Raw genomic sequence first — 23,834 nt, 5'->3', positions numbered from 1 at the left:
ATATATATATATATATATATGTATATATATATATATATATATATATATACACACACACACATCTGGTGGTAAAGTGTCAAACAGCAACCAACTGAGCGACCGACAGGGGACACTTTATGGTGACGCACCGCTGATTCCACTTCCTGTTTCCGTCAGCGTCTAAACTTCAATGTGAACGCGACGTGTTCTGGACGTTTAGTTCAACAACGTATTCAACAGGACGTAGAAACATGGAGACTCACACGGAGGTCGGTCCACCTCATGAACTATATTTAACTCTTATATGCACATAGTTATGGACAATATATTACATTTCTGTGAATAAGTTCTTCTGAATATTACCGAGAATAATTCATGAAAACTATCAGACATGTTTACTGACTGACTGTGTTGTTGTTGTTGTTGTTGTTGTCGTCGTCTGATGTGAAGGTGTCTCAGTAACACGAGACACTGAGTCTCTGTCTGATCTTTATCTGCAGCTCGACTGTTGAGCTGTGGTTTCAACTGACAGACGGACTGAGCGTCAGTGAACAGGCGGCGTCATGTGACCAGAGTCGTGAGGTCACAGTAACCACTCTGCGTCGCTCTGTGGTCGCCACCACGTTTTCAACTTCCTGATCCTCATGTATTTTACGCCTCTTTATAGTTCAACAAACGTGAAACTGTGAAAATCCTCATTTAAAAAATCAACAACTTTATTTGAAAAAAGCACAAAAAGGACAGAAAACAACACAATCCATCCATGAATCAATCGATCCATCAATCCATCAATCAATCAATCCATCAATCAATCAATCAATCCATCAATCCATCAATCCATCAATCAATCCATCCATCAATCCATCAATCAATCAATCCATCCATCAATCAATCCATCCATCAATCCATCAATCCATCAATCCATCAATCAATCCATCCATCAATCCATCAATCAATCAATCGATCCATCAATCCATCAATCCATCAATCCATCAATCCATCAATCCATCAATCAATCAAACAATCCATCAATCAATCAATCCATCCATCAAACAATCCATCAATCAATCAATCAATCCATCCATCAATCAATCGATCCATTAATCCATCAATCAATCAATCGATCCATCAATCAATCAATCAATCGATCCATCAATCCATCAATCCATCTATGGATCAGTGATCGTGATCGTGATGGGGTCCTGAAGGGAGCAGCGCTCTGACAGTGAGGACGGTGCTAAAGGCCACGGTCTTGGTGAAAACCACTCGGGCTGCGTTCAGCAGCAGCAGGTACGAGTTGAGCCGGACGTTCTCTGTACGGGACAGAAAGACAAGATGGAGTCTGAACATATTGATCAGTGATCGACACGTTTCTGTTCTCTGACCAATCAGTCAGGAACAGTTTGAAACAGTTTGAAACAGATTGAAACAGTTTGAAACAGTCAGGAACAGTTTCAAACAGTCTGAAACAGTTTGAAACAGTTTGAAACAGTTTGAAACAGTTTGAAACAGTCAGGAACAGTTTCAAACAGTCTGAAACAGTTTGAAACAGTTTGAAACAGTTTGAAACAGTTTGAAACAGTCAGGAACAGTTTGAAACAGTTTGAAACAGATTGAAACAGTTTGAAACAGTCAGGAGCCGTTTGAAACAGTTTGAAACAGTTTGAAACAGTTTGAAACAGTCAGGAACAGTTTGAAACAGTTTGAAACAGATTGAAACAGTTTGAAACAGTCAGGAGCCGTTTGAAACAGTTTGAAACAGTTTGAAACAGTTTGAAACAGTCAGGAACAGTTTGAAACAGTTTGAAACAGATTGAAACAGTTTGAAACAGTCAGGAACCGTTTGAAACAGTTTGAAACAGTTTGAAACAGTCAGGAACAGTTTGAAACAGTTTGAAACAGTTTGAAACAGTTTGAAACAGTCAGGAACAGTTTGAAACAGTTTGAAACAGATTGAAACAGTTTGAAACAGTCAGGAACCGTTTGAAACAGTTTGAAACAGTTTGAAACAGTTTGAAACAGTTTGAATCAGTTTGAAACAGTTTGAAACAGTCAGGAACAGTTTGAAACAGTCAGGAACAGTTTGAAACAGTTTGAAACAGTTTGAAACAGTCAGGAACAGTTTGAAACAGTTTGAAACAGTTTGAAACAGTCAGGAACAGTTTGAAACAGTCAGGAACAGTTTGAAACAGTTTGAAACAGTCAGGAACAGTTTGAAACAGTTTGAAACAGTTTGAAACAGTCAGGAACAGTTTGAAACAGTCAGGAACAGTTTGAAACAGTTTGAAACAGTTTGAAACAGTCAGGAACAGTTTGAAACAGTCAGGAACAGTTTGAAACAGTTTGAAACAGTCAGAAACAGTTTGAAACAGTCAGGAACAGTTTGAAACAGTTTGAACAGTTTGAAACAGTTTGAAACAGTTTGAAACAGTTTGAAACAGATTGAAACAGTTTGAAACAGTCAGGAACCGTTTGAAACAGTTTGAACAGTTTGAAACAGTTTGAAACAGTCAGGAACAGTTTGAAACAGTTTGAAACAGTTTGAAACAGTTTGAAACAGATTGAAACAGTTTGAAACAGTCAGGAACCGTTTGAAACAGTTTGAAACAGTTTGAAACAGTTTGAAACAGTTTGAAACAGTCAGGAACAGTTTGAAACAGTTTGAATCATCAGGAACAGTTTGAAACAGTTTGAAACAGTTTGAAACAGTCAGGAACAGTTTGAAACAGTTTGAAACAGATTGAAACAGTTTGAAACAGTCAGGAACAGTTTGAAACAGTTTGAATCATCAGGAACAGTTTGAAACAGTTTGAAACAGTTTGAAACAGTCAGGAACAGTTTGAAACAGTTTGAAACAGATTGAAACAGTTTGAAACAGTCAGGAACCGTTTGAAACAGTTTGAAACAGATTGAAACAGTTTGAAACAGTCAGGAACCGTTTGAAACAGTTTGAAACAGTTTGAAACAGTTTGAAACAGTCAGGAACAGTTTGAAACAGTTTGAAACAGTTTGAAACAGATTGAAACAGTTTGAAACAGTCAGGAACCGTTTGAAACAGTTTGAAACAGTTTGAAACAGTTTGAAACAGTTTGAAACAGTTTGAAACAGTCAGGAACAGTTTGAAACAGTTTGAAACAGATTGAAACAGTTTGAAACAGTTTGAAACAGTTTGAAACAGTTTTAAAACAGTTTGAAACAGTCAGGAACAGTTTGAAACAGTTTGAATCATCAGGAACAGTTTGAAACAGTTTGAAACAGTTTGAAACAGTCAGGAACAGTTTGAAACAGTTTGAAACAGTTTGAAACAGTCAGGAACAGTTTGAAACAGTTTGAAACAGTTTGAAACAGTCAGGAACAGTTTGAAACAGTCAGGAACAGTTTGAAACAGTTAGAAACAGTCAGGAACAGTCAGGAACAGTTTGAAACAGTTTGAAACAGTTTGAAACAGTCAGGAACAGTTTGAAACAGTTTGAAACAGTTTGAAACAGTTTGAAACAGTCAGGAACAGTTTGAAACAGTCAGGAACAGTTTGAAACAGTTTGAAACAGTCAGGAACAGTTTGAAACAGTTTGAAACAGTTTGAAACAGTTTGAAACAGTTTGAAACAGTCAGGAACAGTTTGAAACAGTTTGAAACAGTTTGAAACAGTTTGAAACAGTCAGGAACAGTTTGAAACAGTTTGAAACAGTTTGAAACAGTCAGGAACAGTTTGAAACAGTTTGAAACAGTTTGAAACAGTTTGAAACAGTCAGGAACAGTTTGAAACAGTTTGAAACAGTTTGAAACAGTCAGGAACAGTTTGAAACAGTTTGAAACAGTTTGAAACAGTCAGGAACAGTTTGAAACAGTTTGAAACAGTTTGAAACAGTCAGGAAAAGTTTGAAACAGTTTGAAACAGTTTGAAACAGTTTGAAACAGTCAGGAACAGTTTGAAACAGTTTGAATCATCAGGAACAGTTTGAAACAGTTTGAAACAGTTTGAAACAGTCAGGAACAGTTTGAAACAGTTTGAAACAGTTTGAAACAGTCAGGAACAGTTTGAAACAGTTTGAAACAGTTTGAAACAGTCAGGAACAGTTTGAAACAGTTTGAAACAGTTTGAAACAGTCAGGAACAGTTTGAAACAGTTTGAACAGTCAGGAACAGTTTGAAACAGTTTGAATCAGTCAGGAAAAGTTTGAAACAGTTTGAACAGTCAGGAACAGTTTGAAACAGTTTGAATCAGTCAGGAACAGTTTGAAACAGTTTGAAACAGTTTGAATCAAGTTGGAACCGTTGGAAACAGTTTGAAACAGTTTGAAACAGTCAGGAACAGTTTGAAACAGTTTGAAACAGTCAGGAACAGTTTGAAACAGTTTGAAACAGTTTGAAACAGTCAGGAACAGTTTGAAACAGTTTGAAACAGTTTGAAACAGTTTGAAACAGTCAGGAACAGTTTGAAACAGTTTGAATCATCAGGAACAGTTTGAAACAGTTTGAAACAGTTTGAAACAGTCAGGAACAGTTTGAAACAGTTTGAAACAGATTGAAACAGTTTGAAACAGTCAGGAACCGTTTGAAACAGTTTGAAACAGATTGAAACAGTTTGAAACAGTCAGGAACCGTTTGAAACAGTTTGAAACAGTTTGAAACAGTTTGAAACAGTCAGGAACAGTTTGAAACAGTTTGAAACAGTTTGAAACAGTTTGAAACAGATTGAAACAGTTTGAAACAGTCAGGAACCGTTTGAAACAGTTTGAAACAGATTGAAACAGTTTGAAACAGTTTGAAACAGTTTGAAACAGTTTGAAACAGTCAGGAACAGTTTGAAACAGTTTGAATCATCAGGAACAGTTTGAAACAGTTTGAAACAGTTTGAAACAGTCAGGAACAGTTTGAAACAGTTTGAAACAGTTTGAAACAGTCAGGAACAGTTTGAAACAGTTTGAAACAGTTTGAAACAGTCAGGAACAGTTTGAAACAGTCAGGAACAGTTTGAAACAGTTAGAAACAGTCAGGAACAGTCAGGAACAGTTTGAAACAGTTTGAAACAGTTTGAAACAGTCAGGAACAGTTTGAAACAGTTTGAAACAGTTTGAAACAGTTTGAAACAGTTTGAAACAGTCAGGAACAGTTTGAAACAGTCAGGAACAGTTTGAAACAGTTTGAAACAGTCAGGAACAGTTTGAAACAGTTTGAAACAGTTTGAAACAGTTTGAAACAGTCAGGAACAGTTTGAAACAGTTTGAAACAGTTTGAAACAGTCAGGAACAGTTTGAAACAGTTTGAAACAGTTTGAAACAGTCAGGAACAGTTTGAAACAGTTTGAAACAGTTTGAAACAGTTTGAAACAGTCAGGAACAGTTTGAAACAGTTTGAAACAGTTTGAAACAGTCAGGAACAGTTTGAAACAGTTTGAAACAGTTTGAAACAGTCAGGAACAGTTTGAAACAGTTTGAAACAGTTTGAAACAGTCAGGAAAAGTTTGAAACAGTTTGAAACAGTTTGAAACAGTTTGAAACAGTCAGGAACAGTTTGAAACAGTTTGAATCATCAGGAACAGTTTGAAACAGTTTGAAACAGTTTGAAACAGTCAGGAACAGTTTGAAACAGTTTGAAACAGTTTGAAACAGTTTGAAACAGTCAGGAACAGTTTGAAACAGTTTGAAACAGTTTGAAACAGTCAGGAACAGTTTGAAACAGTTTGAAACAGTTTGAAACAGTCAGGAACAGTTTGAAACAGTTTGAACAGTCAGGAACAGTTTGAAACAGTTTGAATCAGTCAGGAAAAGTTTGAAACAGTTTGAACAGTCAGGAACAGTTTGAAACAGTTTGAATCAGTCAGGAACAGTTTGAAACAGTTTGAAACAGTTTGAATCAAGTTGGAACCGTTGGAAACAGTTTGAAACAGTTTGAAACAGTCAGGAACAGTTTTAAACAGTTTGAAACAGTCAGGAACAGTTTGAAACAGTTTGAAACAGTTTGAAACAGTCAGGAACAATTTGAAACAGTTTGAAACAGTTTGAAACATTCAGGAACAGTTTGAAACAGTCAGGAACAGTTTGAAACAGTCAGGAACAGTTTAAAACAGTTTGAAACATTCAGGAACAGTTTGAAACAGTTTGAAACAGTCAGGAACAGTTTGAAACAGTCAGGAACAGTTTGAAACAGTTTGAATCAGTCAGGAACAGTTTGAAACAGTTTGAAACAGTCAGGAACAGTTTGAAACAGTTTGAATCAGTCAGGAACAGTTTGAAACAGTCAGGAACAGTTTGAAACAGTTTGAATCAGTCAGGAACAGTTTGAAACAGTCAGGAACAGTTTAAAACAGTTTGAAACAGTCAGGAACAGTTTGAAACAGTTTGAAACAGTTTGAAACAGTCAGGAACAGTTTGAAACAGTTTGAAACAGTCAGGAACAGTTTGAAACAGTTTGAAACAGTTTGAAACAGTCAGGAACAGTTTGAAACAGTTTAAAACAGTCAGGAACAGTTTGAAACAGTTTGAAACATTCAGGAACAGTTTGAAACAGTTAGGAACAGTTTGAAACAGTTAGGAACAGTTTGAATCAGTTTGAAACAGTTTGAAACAGTCAGGAACAGTTTGAAACAGTTTGAAACAGTCAGGAACAGTTTGAAACAGTTTGAAACAGTTTGAAACAGTCAGGAACAGTTTGAAACAGTTTAAAACAGTCAGGAACAGTTTGAAACAGTTTGAAACATTCAGGAACAGTTTGAAACAGTTAGGAACAGTTTGAAACAGTTAGGAACAGTTTGAATCAGTCAGGAACAGTTTGAAACAGTTTGAAACAGTTTGAATCAGTCAGGAACAGTTTGAAACAGTTAGGAACAGTTTGAAACAGTTAGGAACAGTTTGAAACAGTTTGAAACAGTTTGAATCAGTCAGGAACAGTTTGAAACAGTTAGGAACAGTTTGAAACAGTTAGGAACAGTTTGAAACAGTCAGGAACAGTTTGAAACAGTTTGAATCAGTCAGGAACAGTTTGAAACAGTTTGAAACAGTCAGGAACAGTTTGAAACAGTTTGAATCAGTCAGGAACAGTTTGAAACAGTCAGGAACAGTTTGAAACAGTTTGAATCAGTCAGGAACAGTTTGAAACAGTCAGGAACAGTTTAAAACAGTTTGAAACAGTCAGGAACAGTTTGAAACAGTTTGAAACAGTTTGAAACAGTCAGGAACAGTTTGAAACAGTTTGAAACAGTCAGGAACAGTTTGAAACAGTTTGAAACAGTTTGAAACAGTCAGGAACAGTTTGAAACAGTTTAAAACAGTCAGGAACAGTTTGAAACAGTTTGAAACATTCAGGAACAGTTTGAAACAGTTAGGAACAGTTTGAAACAGTTAGGAACAGTTTGAATCAGTTTGAAACAGTTTGAAACAGTCAGGAACAGTTTGAAACAGTTTGAAACAGTCAGGAACAGTTTGAAACAGTTTGAAACAGTTTGAAACAGTCAGGAACAGTTTGAAACAGTTTAAAACAGTCAGGAACAGTTTGAAACAGTTTGAAACATTCAGGAACAGTTTGAAACAGTTAGGAACAGTTTGAAACAGTTAGGAACAGTTTGAATCAGTCAGGAACAGTTTGAAACAGTTTGAAACAGTTTGAATCAGTCAGGAACAGTTTGAAACAGTTAGGAACAGTTTGAAACAGTTAGGAACAGTTTGAAACAGTTAGGAACAGTTTGAAACAGTTTGAAACAGTTTGAATCAGTCAGGAACAGTTTGAAACAGTTAGGAACAGTTTGAAACAGTTAGGAACAGTTTGAAACAGTTAGGAACAGTTTGAAACAGTTAGGAACAGTTTGAAACAGTTTGAAACAGTTTGAAACAGTCAGGAACAGTTTGAAACAGTTTGAAACAGTCAGGAACAGTTTGAAACAGTTTGAAACAGTTTGAAACAGTCAGGAACAGTTTGAAACAGTTTAAAACAGTCAGGAACAGTTTGAAACAGTTTGAAACATTCAGGAACAGTTTGAAACAGTTAGGAACAGTTTGAAACAGTTAGGAACAGTTTGAATCAGTCAGGAACAGTTTGAAACAGTTTGAAACAGTTTGAATCAGTCAGGAACAGTTTGAAACAGTTTGAAACAGTCAGGAACAGTTTGAAACAGTTTGAATCAGTCAGGAACAGTTTGAAACAGTTTGAAACAGTCAGGAACAGTTTGAAACAGTTTGAATCAGTCAGGAACAGTTTGAAACAGTTTGAAACAGTCAGGAACAGTTTGAAACAGTTTGAATCAGTCAGTAACAGTTTGAAAAAGTTTGAATCAGTCAGGAACAGTTTGAAACAGTTTGAATCAGTCAGGAACAGTTTAAAACAGTTTGAAACAGTCAGGAACAGTTTGAAACAGTTTGAAACAGTTTGAAACAGTCAGGAACAGTTTGAAACAGTTTGAAACAGTTTGAAACAGTCAGGAACAGTTTGAAACAGTTTGAATCAGTTTGAAACAGTTTGAATCAGTCAGGATAAGTTTGAAACAGTTTGAACAGTCAGGAACAGTTTGAAACAGTTTGAATCAGTCAGGAACAGTTTGAAACAGTGAGGAACAGTTTGAAACAGTTTGAACAGTTTGAAACAGTTTGAACAGTTTGAAACAGTCAGGAACAGTTTGAAACAGTTTGAAACAGTTTGAAACAGTTTGAAACGGTTTGAAACAGTCAGGAACAGTTTGAAACAGTTTGAAACAGTCAGGAACAGTCAGGAACAGTTTGAAACAGTTTGAATCAGTCAGGAAAAGTTTGAAACAGTTTGAACAGTCAGGAACAGTTTGAAACAGTTTGAATCAGTCAGGAAAAGTTTGAAACAGTTTGAAACAGTCAGGAACAGTTTGAAACAGTTTGAAACAGTTTGAAACAGTTTGAATCAAGTTGGAACCGTTGGAAACAGTTTGAAACAGTTTGAAACAGTCAGGAACAGTTTTAAACAGTTTGAAACAGTCAGGAACAGTTTGAAACAGTTTGAAACAGTTTGAAACAGTCAGGAACAGTTTGAAACAGTTTGAAACAGTTTGAAACAGTCAGGAACAGTTTGAAACAGTTTGAAACAGTCAGGAACAGTTTGAAACAGTTTGAACATTCAGGAACAGTTTGAAACAGTTTGAAACAGTCAGGAACAGTTTGAAACAGTTTGAAACAGTCAGGAACAGTTTGAAACAGTCAGGAACAGTTTGAAACAGTTTGAAATAGTCAGGAACAGTTTGAAACAGTTTGAATCATCAGGAACAGTTTGAAACAGTTTGAAACAGTTTGAAACAGTCAGGAACAGTTTGAAACAGTTTGAAACAGTTTGAAACAGTTTGAAACAGTCAGGAACAGTTTGAAACAGTTTGAAACAGTTTGAAACAGTCAGGAACAGTTTGAAACAGTCAGGAACAGTTTGAAACAGTTTGAAACAGTTTGAAACAGTCAGGAACAGTTTGAAACAGTTTGAAACAGTTTGAAACAGTTTGAAACAGTTTGAAACAGTCAGGAAAAGTTTGAAACAGTTTGAAACAGTTTGAAACAGTTTGAAACAGTTTGAAACAGTCAGGAACAGTTTGAAACAGTTTGAAACAGTTTGAAACAGTCAGGAACAGTTTGAAACAGTTTGAAACAGTCAGGAACAGTTTGAAACAGTTTGAAACAGTTTGAAACAGTCAGGAACAGTTTGAAACAGTCAGGAACAGTTTGAAACAGTTTGAAACAGTTTGAAACAGTCAGGAACAGTTTGAAACAGTTTGAAACAGTCAGGAACAGTTTGAAACAGTTTGAATCATCAGGAACAGTTTGAAACAGTTTGAAACAGTTTGAAAAAGTCAGGAACCGTTTGAAACAGTTTGAAACAGTTTGAAACAGTTTGAATCATCAGGAACAGTTTGAAACAGTTTGAAACAGTTTGAAACAGTTTGAATCATCAGGAACAGTTTGAAACAGTTTGAAACAGTTTGAAACAGTCAGGAACAGTTTGAAACAGTTTGAAACAGTTTGAAACGGTTTGAATCATCAGGAACAGTTTGAAACAGTTTGAAACAGTTTGAAACAGTCAGGAACAGTTTGAAACAGTTTGAAACAGTTTGAAACGGTTTGAAACAGTCAGGAACAGTTTGAAACAGTTTGAAACAGTCAGGAACAGTCAGGAACAGTCAGGAACAGTTTGAAACAGTTTGAATCAGTTTGAAACAGTTTGAATCAGTCAGGAAAAGTTTGAAACAGTTTGAACAGTCAGGAACAGTTTGAAACAGTTTGAAACAGTCAGGAAAAGTTTGAAACAGTTTGAAACAGTCAGGAACAGTTTGAAACAGTTTGAAACAGTTTGAATCAGTTTGAAACAGTTTGAATCAGTCAGGAAAAGTTTGAAACAGTTTGAACAGTCAGGAACAGTTTGAAACAGTTTGAATCAGTCAGGAACAGTTTGAAACAGTTTGAACAGTCAGGAACAGTTTGAAACAGTTTGAAACAGTCAGGAACAGTTTGAAACAGTTTGAAACAGTTTGAAACAGTCAGGAACAGTTTGAAACAGTCAGGAACAGTTTGAAACAGTTTGAAACAGTTTAAAACAGTACGAATCAGTCAGGAACAGTTTGAAACAGTTTGAACAGTCAGGAACAGTTTGAAACAGTTTGAAACAGTTTGAAACAGTCAGGAACAGTTTGAAACAGTTTGAAACAGTTTGAAACATTCAGGAACAGTTTGAAACAGTCAGGAACAGTTTGAAACAGTCAGGAACAGTTTAAAACAGTTAGGAACAGTTTGAATCATTCAGGAACAGTTTGAATCAGTCAGGAACAGTTTGAAACAGTTTGAAACAGTTTGAATCAGTCAGGAACAGTTTGAAACAGTTTGAAACAGTCAGGAACAGTTTGAAACAGTTTGAAACAGTCAGGAACAGTTTGAAACAGTCAGGAACAGTTTGAAACAGTTTGAAACAGTCAGGAACAGTTTAAAACAGTCAGGAACAGTTTGAAACCGTTTGAAACTGTTTGAAACAGTCAGGACCAGTTAGAAACAGTCTGGAACAGTTTTGAACATTGTTGGTGACTCACCCGGTTGACTGTCGTCAGAGGAGTCGACTGTTTGGAGAAAAGAGACACAAACACAAAGAAACAGTTTGAAACAGTCAGGAACAGTTTGAAACAGTCAGGAACAGTTTGAAACAGTCAGGAACAGTTTGAAACAGTCAGGAACACTTTCTAAACAGTCAGGAACAGTTTGAATCAGTCAGGAACAGTTTGAAACAGTTAGGAACAGTTTGAATCATTCAGGAACAGTTTGAAACAGTTAGGAACAGTTTGAATCATTCAGGAACAGTTTGAAACAGTTAGGAACAGTTTGAATCAGTCAGGAACAGTTTGAAACAGTTAGGAACAGTTTGAATCATTCAGGAACAGTTTGAAACAGTCAGGAACAGTTTGAAACAGTTTGAAACAGTTTGAAACAGTTAGGAACAGTTTGAAACAGTTAGGAACCGTTTGAATCAGTCAGGAACAGTTTGAATCAGTCAGGAACAGTTTGAAACAGTTTGAAACAGTTTGAATCAGTCAGGAACAGTTTGAAACAGTTTGAAACAGTCAGGAACAGTTTGAAACAGTTTGAAACAGTCAGGAACAGTTTGAAACAGTCAGGAACAGTTTGAAACAGTTTGAAACAGTCAGGAACAGTTTGAAACCGTTTGAAACAGTCAGGAACAGTTTAAAACAGTCAGGAACAGTTTAAAACAGTCAGGAACAGTTTGAATCAATCGGGAACAGTTTAAAACAGTTTGAATCAGTCAGGAACAGTTTGAAACAGTTTGAACAGTCAGGAACAGTTTGAAACAGTTTGAAACAGTTTGAAACAGTTTGAAACAGTCAGGAACAGTTTGAAACAGTTTGAAACAGTTTGAAACAGTCAGGAACAGTTTGAAACAGTCAGGAACAGTTTGAAACAGTTTGAAACAGTCAGGAACAGTTTGAAACAGTCAGGAACAGTTTGAAACCGTTTGAAACTGTTTGAAACAGTCAGGACCAGTTAGAAACAGTCTGGAACAGTTTTGAACATTGTTGGTGACTCACCCGGTTGACTGTCGTCAGAGGAGTCGACTGTTTGGAGAAAAGAGACACAAACACAAAGAAACAGTTTGAAACAGTCAGGAACAGTTTGAATCATTCAGGAACAGTTTGAAACAGTCAGGAACAGTTTCTAAACAGTCAGGAACAGTTTGAATCAGTCAGGAACAGTTTGAAACAGTCAGGAACAGTTTCTAAACAGTCAGGAACAGTTTGAATCAGTTAGGAACAGTTTGAATCAGTCAGGAACAGTTTGAATCATTCAGGAACAGTTTGAAACAGTCAGGAACAGTTTCTAAACAGTCAGGAACAGTTTGAATCAGTTAGGAACAGTTTGAATCAGTCAGGAACAGTTTGAATCAGTCAGGAACAGTTTGAAACAGTTTGAAACAGTTTGAATCAGTCAGGAACAGTTTGAAACAGTTTGAAACAGTCAGGAACAGTTTGAAACAGTTTGAAACAGTCAGGAACAGTTTGAAACAGTCAGGAACAGTTTGAAACAGTTTGAAACAGTTTGAAACAGTCAGGAACAGTTTGAAACAGTCAGGAACAGTTTGAAACAGTTTGAAACAGTTTGAAACAGTCAGGAACAGTTTGAAACAGTCAGAAACAGTTTGAAACAGTTTGAAACAGTCAGGAACAGTTTGAAACCGTTTGAAACAGTCAGGAACAGTTTAAAACAGTCAGGAACAGTTTGAATCAATCGGGAACAGTTTAAAACAGTACGAATCAGTCAGGAACAGTCAGGAACAGTTTGAAACAGTTTGAAACAGTTTGAAACAGTCAGGAACAGTTTAAAACAGTCAGGAACAGTTTGAAACCGTTTGAAACTGTTTGAAACAGTCAGGAACAGTTTGAAACCGTTTGAAACTGTTTGAAACAGTCAGGACCAGTTAGAAACAGTCTGGAACAGTTTTGAACATTGTTGGTGACTCACCCGGTTGACTGTCGTCAGAGGAGTCGACTGTTTGGAGAAAAGAGACACAAACACAAAGAAACAGTTTGAAAAAGTTTGGAACAGTTTGAACAGTTTCTCTCTCTCTCTCTTTTCTTGTTGATCACGTGTTGAGGGATAATCACCTGATGATGGGATCTGCTGGTTCCTGGCCGTGGTGTTGAGCAGATCACAGGAGCGAATCGTCTCGTTGCTGAATCCAGCGAAGAAGAAGGTTTGGTCTCTTCGGAACAGGGCGGCGCTGCTGGTGCTCCGAGGGACGGACCTGTCCGCCAAATTCAGAACCATCTCACCTTCCTGTGGACGGAAACCAGCCGCCAGACAGACATCCCGGCCCCCCCGGCCCCCCGGGCCCCCCGGGCCCCCCGGGCCCTCAGGCAGTAGAGGACTTAGGATGAACAGACTTGGCTGCACTGGCAACGGATCTGAAACAGAAAAATATGAATACATTTTAGTCACAGTAAATCATTTCATCATCTGACAAAGCTTTACAAAAAAAACCAACGTATAAATATTTTTATGAATATAAAATTTTTGTTCAAAAAAATATTTTGTTCTATATGTTTACATCTGTTTTAAAACATATTTGAATATAAAGTCTATTTTTCATGTTACAATAACAAACATGTCACAGATACAATTATTATCATTATATAAATGTTCACAATAAGGTTTTAATATCAATCATATTGAGCGTCGGGTCCATTCTGACAATCGGATCCCGAAGGAGTTTTAGTAAATAGAAGTTTTAAAAAAACATCTAAATATGATTGATGTGACTTAAAGTGACTAATAAATGATTATGCATCTTTTCTCTGTTTGCAGTCGAAACTGTTTTCAGTTCAAATCTTTTCTCTCCGACACTTTGATCAATTTCTCTGCTACGAAAGTGCAATTTAATTTCACAGGAGTGCAATAACCAACTGTTTATTCTCCATGTGCAATTATTGCTACTGCTCTGTATATAGTATTTATATTGTATATGTTGTGTTTTGTACATACCTATTGCTTTTTTTATGTTTTCATATTCTGCTCCACGTTGTTCTCCGTCGTGGGACGAATCAAGGATCTTATCTTTTCTTATTATTAAAAATGCTCACACATTTGTACTAAATGACATAAGATAAACATATGAATAAAAAACTTATTTACATGAATATTAATATCATTTGTACACAAATATAAATAAATGTGCATATGAATATGAATAACATTTGTATAAAAATATGAATGTTTGAATATGAAGACTATTCACATTTGTATATTAAGATAAATTAATGTATACTGTATATAAATATAATAATCATTTGTATATGAATATAAACAACATTTTCACATTAGTAATTATACACTTGTATTAATAATATTAATATTTGTTTATATATTTAACATTTGTGCAAAAAGGATTAAAAACAACTTCATTATTAATATTTTCATCTTATAAACATCTCAGATTTTCAGAACTGAATCTAAAAGCAAATATGATTAGTTTCTCTGAATTTTAAAAACCACTTCATCTGTTCAGGAGATTTTCTTTAACTTTTTTAAGATTTTCAGTTTTTCTCCAGTTGTTACTCTTTTCAGTTATTTTTCATTTCATAAATGCAGATGCTTTTCATTAATATTCCACATTATTAATCTGAACTTTTGTTTCTCACCAGAAGAGAAGCTCGTCATTTGTCACAGACTTTTCATATCTCAAATCTGTCGACAACATTTTAAACTTAAATATTTTACAGTTTCACGTTTCTCTTGTTGAGACAAATCGAGCTGCTTCACCAAAAACACCTTCATCATTATTTATTACTGTTTCTTATGTTTTTTATTGATGAGCAGATTTACAGCGCCGACTCCTTTCTGTTGCAGTTTCAGACTTTGAATTGACTTTAAAACATTTTTAGAATATAAAAACATAGAATAGACCCATATATTTATATATTCTATATATTCTAAGATCTGTCTAATCGTGTTGTGTCTCTGGACACAGAAAGTCCAGGACGACACGTCACGACTCAACTGATCCATTAAAGTTTCAAACAAGAAGAATCGTGAGATGATCAATCAATCAACCGATCGATCGATCGATCTGATGTGAACAGTTGGTTCTTACCGGCCGGACTGACGCTGAGTTTGATGGCGTTTCCGAACACGAAAGCATCACAGTGTTTCAGCCTCAGCACAAAAACCTGAGAGCCGACCAATGTCTTCAAAACTGATCCACAAGAGTCGACGGACCGGAGGAGAAGACCTCCGAGTCCGAGTCCAGAGTTTCAGTTCCAGTTTATATACAGTCAGTGGTCTTCTGTATATACAGTCGCTGATCGTCTTCATATACAGTCAGTGATGGTCTTTATATACAGTCGATGATTGTTTTCATATAGAGTCAGTGGTCGTCTGTATATACAGTCGCTGATCGTCTTCATATAAAGTCAGTGATCGTCTTTATATACAGTCAGTGATCATCTTTTTATAGTCGGTGATCGTCTTTATACAGCGGTCGCTGATTGTCTTTATATACAGTCGCTGATCATCTTTATATACAGTCGGTGATCGTCTTCATATACAGTCAGTGATCGTCTTTATATACAGTCAGTGATCGTCTTTATATATAGTCGCTGATCGTCTTTATATACAGTCGCTGATCGTCTTTATATACAATAACTGATCATCTTTGTATACAGTTCGTGTTTGTCTTTATATACAGTCGCTGATCGTCTTTACATACAGTCAGTGGTCGTCTCTATATACAGTAACTGATCTTCTTTATATACAGTCACTGATCTTCTTCATATACAGTCACTGATCGTCTTCATATACTGTCGCTGATCATCTTTATATACAGTAACTGATCGTCTTTATATACAGTCGCTGATCGTCTTTATATACAGTAACTGATCACCTTTGTATACAGTTCGTGGTTGTCTTTATATACAGTCGCTGATCGTCTTCATATACAGTCAGTGATCTTCTTTATATACAGTCAGTGATCTTCTTTATATACAGTCAGTGATCTTCTTCATATACAGTCACTGATCGTCTTTATATACAGTCGCTGATCATCTTTATATACAGTCGGTGATCGTCTTCATATACAGTCAGTGATCGTCTTTATATACAGTCAGTGATCGTCTTCATATACAGTCAATGATTGTCTTTATATACAGTCGCTGATCGTCATTATATACAGTAACTGATCACCTTTGTATACAGTTCGTGGTTGTCTTTATACAGCGGTCGCTGATCGTCTTTATATACAGTCAGTGATCATCTTTATATACAGTCAGTGATCATCTTTATATACAGTCAATGATCGTCTTTATATACAGTCAACGATCGTCTTTATATACAGTCAGTGATCATCTTTCTATACAGTCAGTGATCTTCTTTATATACAGTCAGTGATTGTCTTCATATACAGTCAGCAATCATCTTCATGTACAGTCAGCGATCTTCTTTATATACAGTCAGTGATCTTCTTTATATACAGTCAGTGATCGTCTTTATATACAGTCAGTGATCGTCTTTATATACAGTCAGTGATTCCAGAGTCCGAGTCAAGAGTCCAGAATCCAGAGTCCAGAGTCCGAGCCCAGAGTCCAGAGTCCAGAGTCCAGAGTCCAGAGTCCAGAGTCCAGAGTCCAGAGTCCAGAGTCCGAGCCCAGAGTCCAGAGTCCAGAGTCCAGAGTCCAGAGTCCGAGCCCAGAGTCCAGATTCCAGAGTCCAGAGTCCGAGTCCAGAGTCCGAGTCCAGAGTCTGGGTGAAGTGAGAAGACGGAATGTTTCAGATGCAGAGACGAGACGCAGGTTAGGTGAAGACGTGAGGCAGTTTCCAGGTGGAGGACTCACCTGGGACACGACATCCCCGTCTCTCCTGTGGAACCTGATGATTCCAGGATGTTCCCATGATGTTTCAAAGATGTTTCCAGGTGGAACCAGTTGTCTTGTGGAGGCTGCAGGTTTTTGTTCAGCTCTCTGTGGACGCTCAGTCACTGTGGGAACCCAACTGTCACAGTGAAACAGACTCGTCCAAAAACCACGAGCTCAGAGGAAACAGATCAGAGAGATTCTGAAATCTAAATGTTCAACCTCCACTGCTGTTTATGAACGTGCACATGAGGATATATACAGTCAGTGATCGTCTTCATATACTGTTGCTGATCATCTTTATATACAGTAACTGATCGTCTTTATATACAGTCGCTGATCGTCTTTATATACAGTCGCTGATCGTCTTTATACACAGTAACTGATCATCTTTGTATACAGTTCGTGGTTGTCTTTATATACAGTAACTGATGGTCTTCATATACAGTCAGTGATTATCTTTATATACAGTGAGTGATCGTCTTTATATACAGTCACTGATCGTCTTTATATACAGTCAGTCACTGATCGGCTTATATACATTGACTGATGGTCTTTACATACAGTCAGCGATCGTCTTTACATACAGTCGCTGATCGCTTTATATACAGTCAGTGATCATCTTTAAATACAATCAGTGATCGTCTTTATATACAGTCACTGGTCGTCTTTATAAACAGTCAATGATCTTCTTTATCTACAGTCAATGATCGTCTTTATATAGTCAGTGATCGTCTTCATATACAGTCAGTGATCGTCTTTATATACATTCAGTGATCGTCTTTATATACTGTCAGCAATCTTCTTTACATACAGTCAGCGATCGTCTTTATATACAGTCAGCGATCGTTTTCATATACAGTGAGTGATCGTCTTTATATACAGTCACTGATCGTCTTTATATACAGTCAGTCACTGATCGTCTTTATATACAGTCACTGATCATCTTTATATACAGTCACTGATCACTTTATATACAGTCAGTGATCATCTTTATATACAATCAGTGATCGTCTTTATAAACAGTCAATGATCTTCTTTATCTACAGTCAGTGATCATCTTTATATAGTCAATGATCGTCTTTATATACAGTCAGTGATCGTCTTTATATACTGTCAGCAAACTTCTTTACATACAGTCAGTGATGGTCTTTATATACAGTCGCTGATCGTCTTTATATACAGTCGCTGATCGTCTTTATATACAGTCGCTGATCGTCTTCATATACTGTCGCTGATCATCTTTATATACAGTAACTGATCGTCTTTATATACAGTCGCTGATCGTCTTTATATACAGTCGCTGATTGTCTTTATATACAGTCAGTGGTCGTCTTTATATACAGTCAGTGATCTTCTTCATATACAGTCACTGATCGTCTTTATATACATTCAGTAATCGTCTTTATATACAGTCAGTGATCGTCTTTATATACAGTCAGTGATTCCAGAGTCCGAGTCAAGAGTCCAGAGTCCAGAGTCCGAGCCCAGAGTCCAGAGTCCAGAGTCCAGAGTCCAGAGTCCAGAGTCCAGAGTCCGAGTCCAGAGTCCGAGTCCAGAGTCTGGGTGAAGTGAGAAGACGGAATGTTTCAGATGCAGAGACGAGACGCAGGTTAGGTGAAGACGTGAGGCAGTTTCCAGGTGGAGGACTCACCTGGGACACGACATCCCCGTCTCTCCTGTGGAACCTGATGATTCCAGGATGTTCCCATGATGTTTCAAAGATGTTTCCAGGTGGAACCAGTTGTCTTGTGGAGGCTGCAGGTTTTTGTTCAGCTCTCTGTGGACGCTCAGTCACTGTGGGAACCCAACTGTCACAGTGAAACAGACTCGTCCAAAAACCACGAGCTCAGAGGAAACAGATCAGAGAGATTCTGAAATCTAAATGTTCAACCTCCACTGCTGTTTATGAACGTGCACATGAGGATATATACAGTCAGTGATCGTCTTAATATACAGTCAGTGATCGTCTTCATATACTGTTGCTGATCATCTTTATATACAGTAACTGATCGTCTTTATATACAGTCGCTGATCGTCTTTATATACAGTCGCTGATCGTCTTTATATACAGTCGCTGATCGTCTTTATATACAGTCACTGATCGTCTTTATATACAGTCAGTCACTGATCGGCTTATATACATTCACTGATGGTCTTTACATACAGTCAGCGATCGTCTTTATATACAGTCGCTGATCGCTTTAAATACAATCAGTGATCGTCTTTATATACAGTCACTGATCGTCTTTATAAACAGTCAATGATCTTCTTTATCTACAGTCAATGATCGTCTTTATATAGTCAGTGATCGTCTTTATATACATTCAGTGATCGTCTTTATATACTGTCAGCAAACTTCTTTACATACAGTCAGCGATCGTCTTTATATACAGTCAGCGATCGTTTTCATATACAGTGAGTGATCGTCTTTATATACAGTCACTGATCGTCTTCATATACAGTCAGTCACTGATCGTCTTTATATACAGTCACTGATCATCTTTATATACAGTCACTGATCACTTTATATACAGTCAGTGATCATCTTTATATACAATCAGTGATCGTCTTTATAAACAGTCAATGATCTTCTTTATCTACAGTCAGTGATCATCTTTATATAGTCAATGATCGTCTTTATATACAGTCAGTGATCGTCTTTATATACTGTCAGCAAACTTCTTTACATACAGTCAGTGATCGTCTTTATATACAGTCAGTGATCGTCTTTATATACAGTCAGTGATCGTCTTTATATACTGTCAGCAAACTTCTTAACATACAGTCACTGATCGTCTTTATATACAGTCGCTGATTGTTTTCATATAGAGTCAGTGGTCGTCTGTATATACAGTCGCTGATCGTCTTCATATAAAGTCAGTGATCGTCTTTATATACAGTCGCTGATCGTCTTTATATACAGTCGCTGATCGTCTTCATATACTGTCGCTGATCATCTTTATATACAGTAACTGATCGTCTTTATATACAGTCGCTGATCGTCTTTATATACAGTCGCTGATTGTCTTTATATACAGTCAGTGGTCGTCTTTATATACAGTAACTGATGGTCTTTATATACAGTCAGTGATTGTCTTTATATACAGTGAGTGATCGTCTTTATATACAGTCACTGATCGTCTTTATATACAGTCAGTCACTGATCGCCTTTATATACAGTCACTGATGGTCTTTACATACAGTCAGCGATCGTCTTTATATACAGTCGCTGATCGCTTTATATAGTCAGGGATCGTTTTCATATACAGTCAGCAATCATCTTCATGTACAGTCAGCGATTGTCTTCATATACAGTCAGTGATCGTCTTTATATACTGTCAGCAAACTTCTTAACATACAGTCAGCGATCGTCTTTATATACAGTCAGTGGTCGTCTGTATATGCAGTCGCTGATTGTCTTCATATACAGTCAGTGGTCATCTTTATATACAGTCACTGATCATCTTTATATACAGTCAGTCACTGATCGTCTTTATATACAGTCTCTGATCGTCTTTATATACAGTCAGCGATCGTGATTATATACAGTCGCTGATCGCTTTATATACAGTCAGTGATCATCTTTATATACAATCAGTGATCGTCTTTATAAACAGTCAATGATCTTCTTTATATACTGTCAGCAAACTTCTTTACATATAGTCAGCGATCGTCTTTATATACAGTCAGTGATCGTCTTAATATACAGTCAGTGGTCGTCTGTATATACAGTCACTGATCATTTTTATATACAGTCAGTGACCGTCTTTATGTAGTCAGTGATCGTCTTTATATACAGTCAGTGATCATCTTTATATACAGTCAGTGATCGTCTTTATATAGTCAGTGATCGTCTTCATATAGTCAGCAATTGTCTTCATGTACAGTCAGCGATTGTCTTCATATACAGTCAGTGACCGTCTTTATATTGTCAGTGATCGTCTTTATATAGAGTCAGTGATCGTCTTTATATAGAGTCAGTGATCGTCTTTATATACAGTCACTGATCGTCATGATATACAGTCACTGATCGTCTTTATATACAGTCAGTGATCGTCTTTATATACAGTCACTGATCGTCTTCATATACAGTCAGTGATCGTCTTTATATAGTCAGCGATCGTCTTCATATACAGTCAGCAATCATCTTCATGTACAGTCAGCGATTGTCTTCATATACAGTCAGTGATCTTCTTTATATACAGTCAGTGATCTTCTTTATATACAGTCAGCAATCATCTTCATGTACAGTCAGCGATTGTCTTCATATACAGTCAGTGATCTTCTTTATATACAGTCAGTGATCTTCTTTATATACAGTCAGTGATCGTCTTCATATACAGTCGGTGATCGTCTTCATATACAGTCAGTGATCGTCTTTATATACAGTCAGTGATCGTCTTTATATACAGTCAATGATTGTCTTTATATACAGTCACTGATCGTCTTTATATACAGTCGCTGATCGTCTTTATATACAGTCAGTGGTCGTCTTTATATACAGTAACCAATGGTCTTTATATACAGTCAGTGATTGTCTTCATATACAGTCTGTTATCATCTTAATATACAGTCAGTGATCGTCTTCATATACTGTCGCTGATCATCTTTATATACAGTAACTGATCGTCTTTATATACAGTCGCTGATCGTCTTTATATAGTCGCTGATCGTCTTTATATACAGTCGCTGATCGTCTTCATATACTGTCGCTGATCATCTTTATATACAGTAACTGATCGTCTTTATATACAGTCGCTGATCGTCTTTATATACAGTCGCTGATCGTCTTTATATACAGTCGCTCATTGTCTTTATATACAGTCAGTGGTCGTCTTTATATAGTCGCTGATCGTCTTTATATACAGTCGCTGATCGTCTTTATATACAGTCGCTCATTGTCTTTATATACAGTCAGTGATTGTCTTTATATACAGTGAGTGATCGTCTTTATATACAGTCGCTGATCGTCTTTATATACAGTCAGTCACTGATCGCCTTTATATACAGTCACTGATGGTCTTTACATGAAGTCAGCGATCGTCTTTATATACAGTCGCTGATCGCTTTATATAGTCAGTGATCGTCTTCATATACAGTCAGCAATCATCTTCATGTACAGTCAGCGATTGTCTTCATATACAGTCAGTGATCGTCTTTATATACTGTCAGCAAACTTCTTTACATACAGTCAGCGATCGTCTTTATATACAGTCAGTGGTCGTCTGTATATACAGTCGCTGATTGTCTTCATATACAGTCAGCGATCGTCTTTATATACAGTCGCTGATCGCTTTATATACAGTCAGTGATCATCTTTATATACAATCAGTGATCGTCTTTATAAACAGTCAATGATCTTTATATACTGTCAGCAAACTTCTTTACATATAGTCAGCGATCGTCTTTATATACAGTCAGTGATCGTCTTAATATACAGTCAGTGGTCGTCTGTATATACAGTCACTGATCATTTTTATATACAGTCAGTGACCGTCTTTATATAGTCAGTGATCGTCTTTATATAGAGTCAGTGATCGTCTTTATATACAGTCAGTGATCGTCTTTATATAGTCAGTGATCGTCTTCATATAGTCAGCAATCGTCTTCATGTACAGTCAGCGATTGTCTTCATATACAGTCAGTGACCGTCTTTATATAGTCAGTGATCGTCTTTATATAGAGTCAGTGATCATCTTTATATACAGTCAGTGATCGTCTTTATATACAGTCACTGATCGTCATTATATACAGTCATTGATCGTCTTTATATACAGTCAGTGATCGTCTTCATATACAGTCACTGATCGTCTTCATATACAGTCAGTGATCGTCTTTATATAGTCAGCGATCGTCTTCATATACAGTCAGCAATCATCTTCATGTACAGTCAGCGATTGTCTTCATATACAGTCAGTGATCTTCTTTATATACAGTCAGTGATCTTCTTTATATACAGTCAGTGATCGTCTTCATATACAGTCAGTGATTGTCTTTATATACAGTTACTGATCGTCTTCATATACAATCAGTGATCGTCTTCATATACAGTCACTGATCGTCTTTACATATAGTATATATATACTTATATAATTTGTCCCCGGTCCGTCCTCACATCAGAGCTGTATCTTTTCCAGATCGAGCAACTGGAGAAACAGGAAAATATATTTTACCAGAGAAATGATATGCAAGCATTAATCATTTTGTTTGAGCGTATACAAATCTTTTCTGTGCTCAATAAATGTATTTGCATGTTTACCATGATCCATATTGTTAATAACCCCACAAACATAAGTCCATATGAAACGTGAGGGAGGTTTGAGTGCAGGCGTCAGACCGACTTCAGTCACTGTGGTCGTATACACGACGACAAACAGTCGTACAAAAACTGTTCAACTGTTTCTCTGTGTAAAACACTGAGCAGCAGCTGAACGCGGTCTGAGGTTTTCTCCCATCAGCCCCTGTGGTGAGGGGGAGGCGTCTTATCTGATGGGACTCAACATCAATCGACCTGACGTGGGTCACGTGACCTGATGAGAGAAAAACAGAGGCGCACTCACTCTCGACCAATCAGGAGTCAGTGTCAATCAGGACGTCGCAGCCTCTGACCTCAGATTGGTTTATTGAAATATTCAGGGTGAGGGGTTCACATGGTTTTGCTCCAGGCTGTTGATGATGTCACTGCTCTGGTTGGGACTCGAACCCTCAACCTCTGGTACCTTATTGATCGTCTTTCTATACAGTGATCAGTGATCGTCTTCATGTACAGTCACTGATCATCTTCATATACAGTCAGCGATCGTCTTTATATACAGTCAATGATCTATATACACAGTCAGTGATCGTCTTAATATACAGTCAGCGATCGTTTTTACATAGTCAGCGATCGTCTTTATATACAGTCAGTGATCGTCTTCATATACAGTCAGTGATCGTCTTTATATACAGTCAGTGATCGTCTTCATATACAATCAGTGATCGTCTTTATATACAGTCAGTGATCGTCTTTATA

At 36.9% G+C, this 23,834-nt stretch overlaps 1 protein-coding gene across 1 annotated transcript; it reads right to left on the bottom strand.

The window, feature by feature from the left end:
* Positions 1 to 1,019: 1,019 nt before the first annotated feature.
* Positions 1,020 to 15,223, bottom strand: LOC118310409 (the record flags this gene model as incomplete). Its single annotated transcript, XM_035633334.2, has 6 exons — positions 1,020 to 1,292; positions 11,000 to 11,026; positions 12,008 to 12,034; positions 12,939 to 12,965; positions 13,082 to 13,381; positions 15,067 to 15,223. Coding segments are annotated over 6 exons (675 nt in total), but the record flags the coding sequence as incomplete, so codon positions are not given.
* Between the last annotated feature and the right edge of the window lie 8,611 nt (positions 15,224 to 23,834).

This window comes from Scophthalmus maximus, chromosome 5, assembly GCF_022379125.1.
Source record: "Scophthalmus maximus strain ysfricsl-2021 chromosome 5, ASM2237912v1, whole genome shotgun sequence".
NCBI lineage: Eukaryota > Metazoa > Chordata > Actinopteri > Pleuronectiformes > Scophthalmidae > Scophthalmus > Scophthalmus maximus.
The sequence above is the reverse complement of the archived record's forward strand: the minus strand, read 5'-3'. Positions and strand labels throughout refer to the sequence as shown.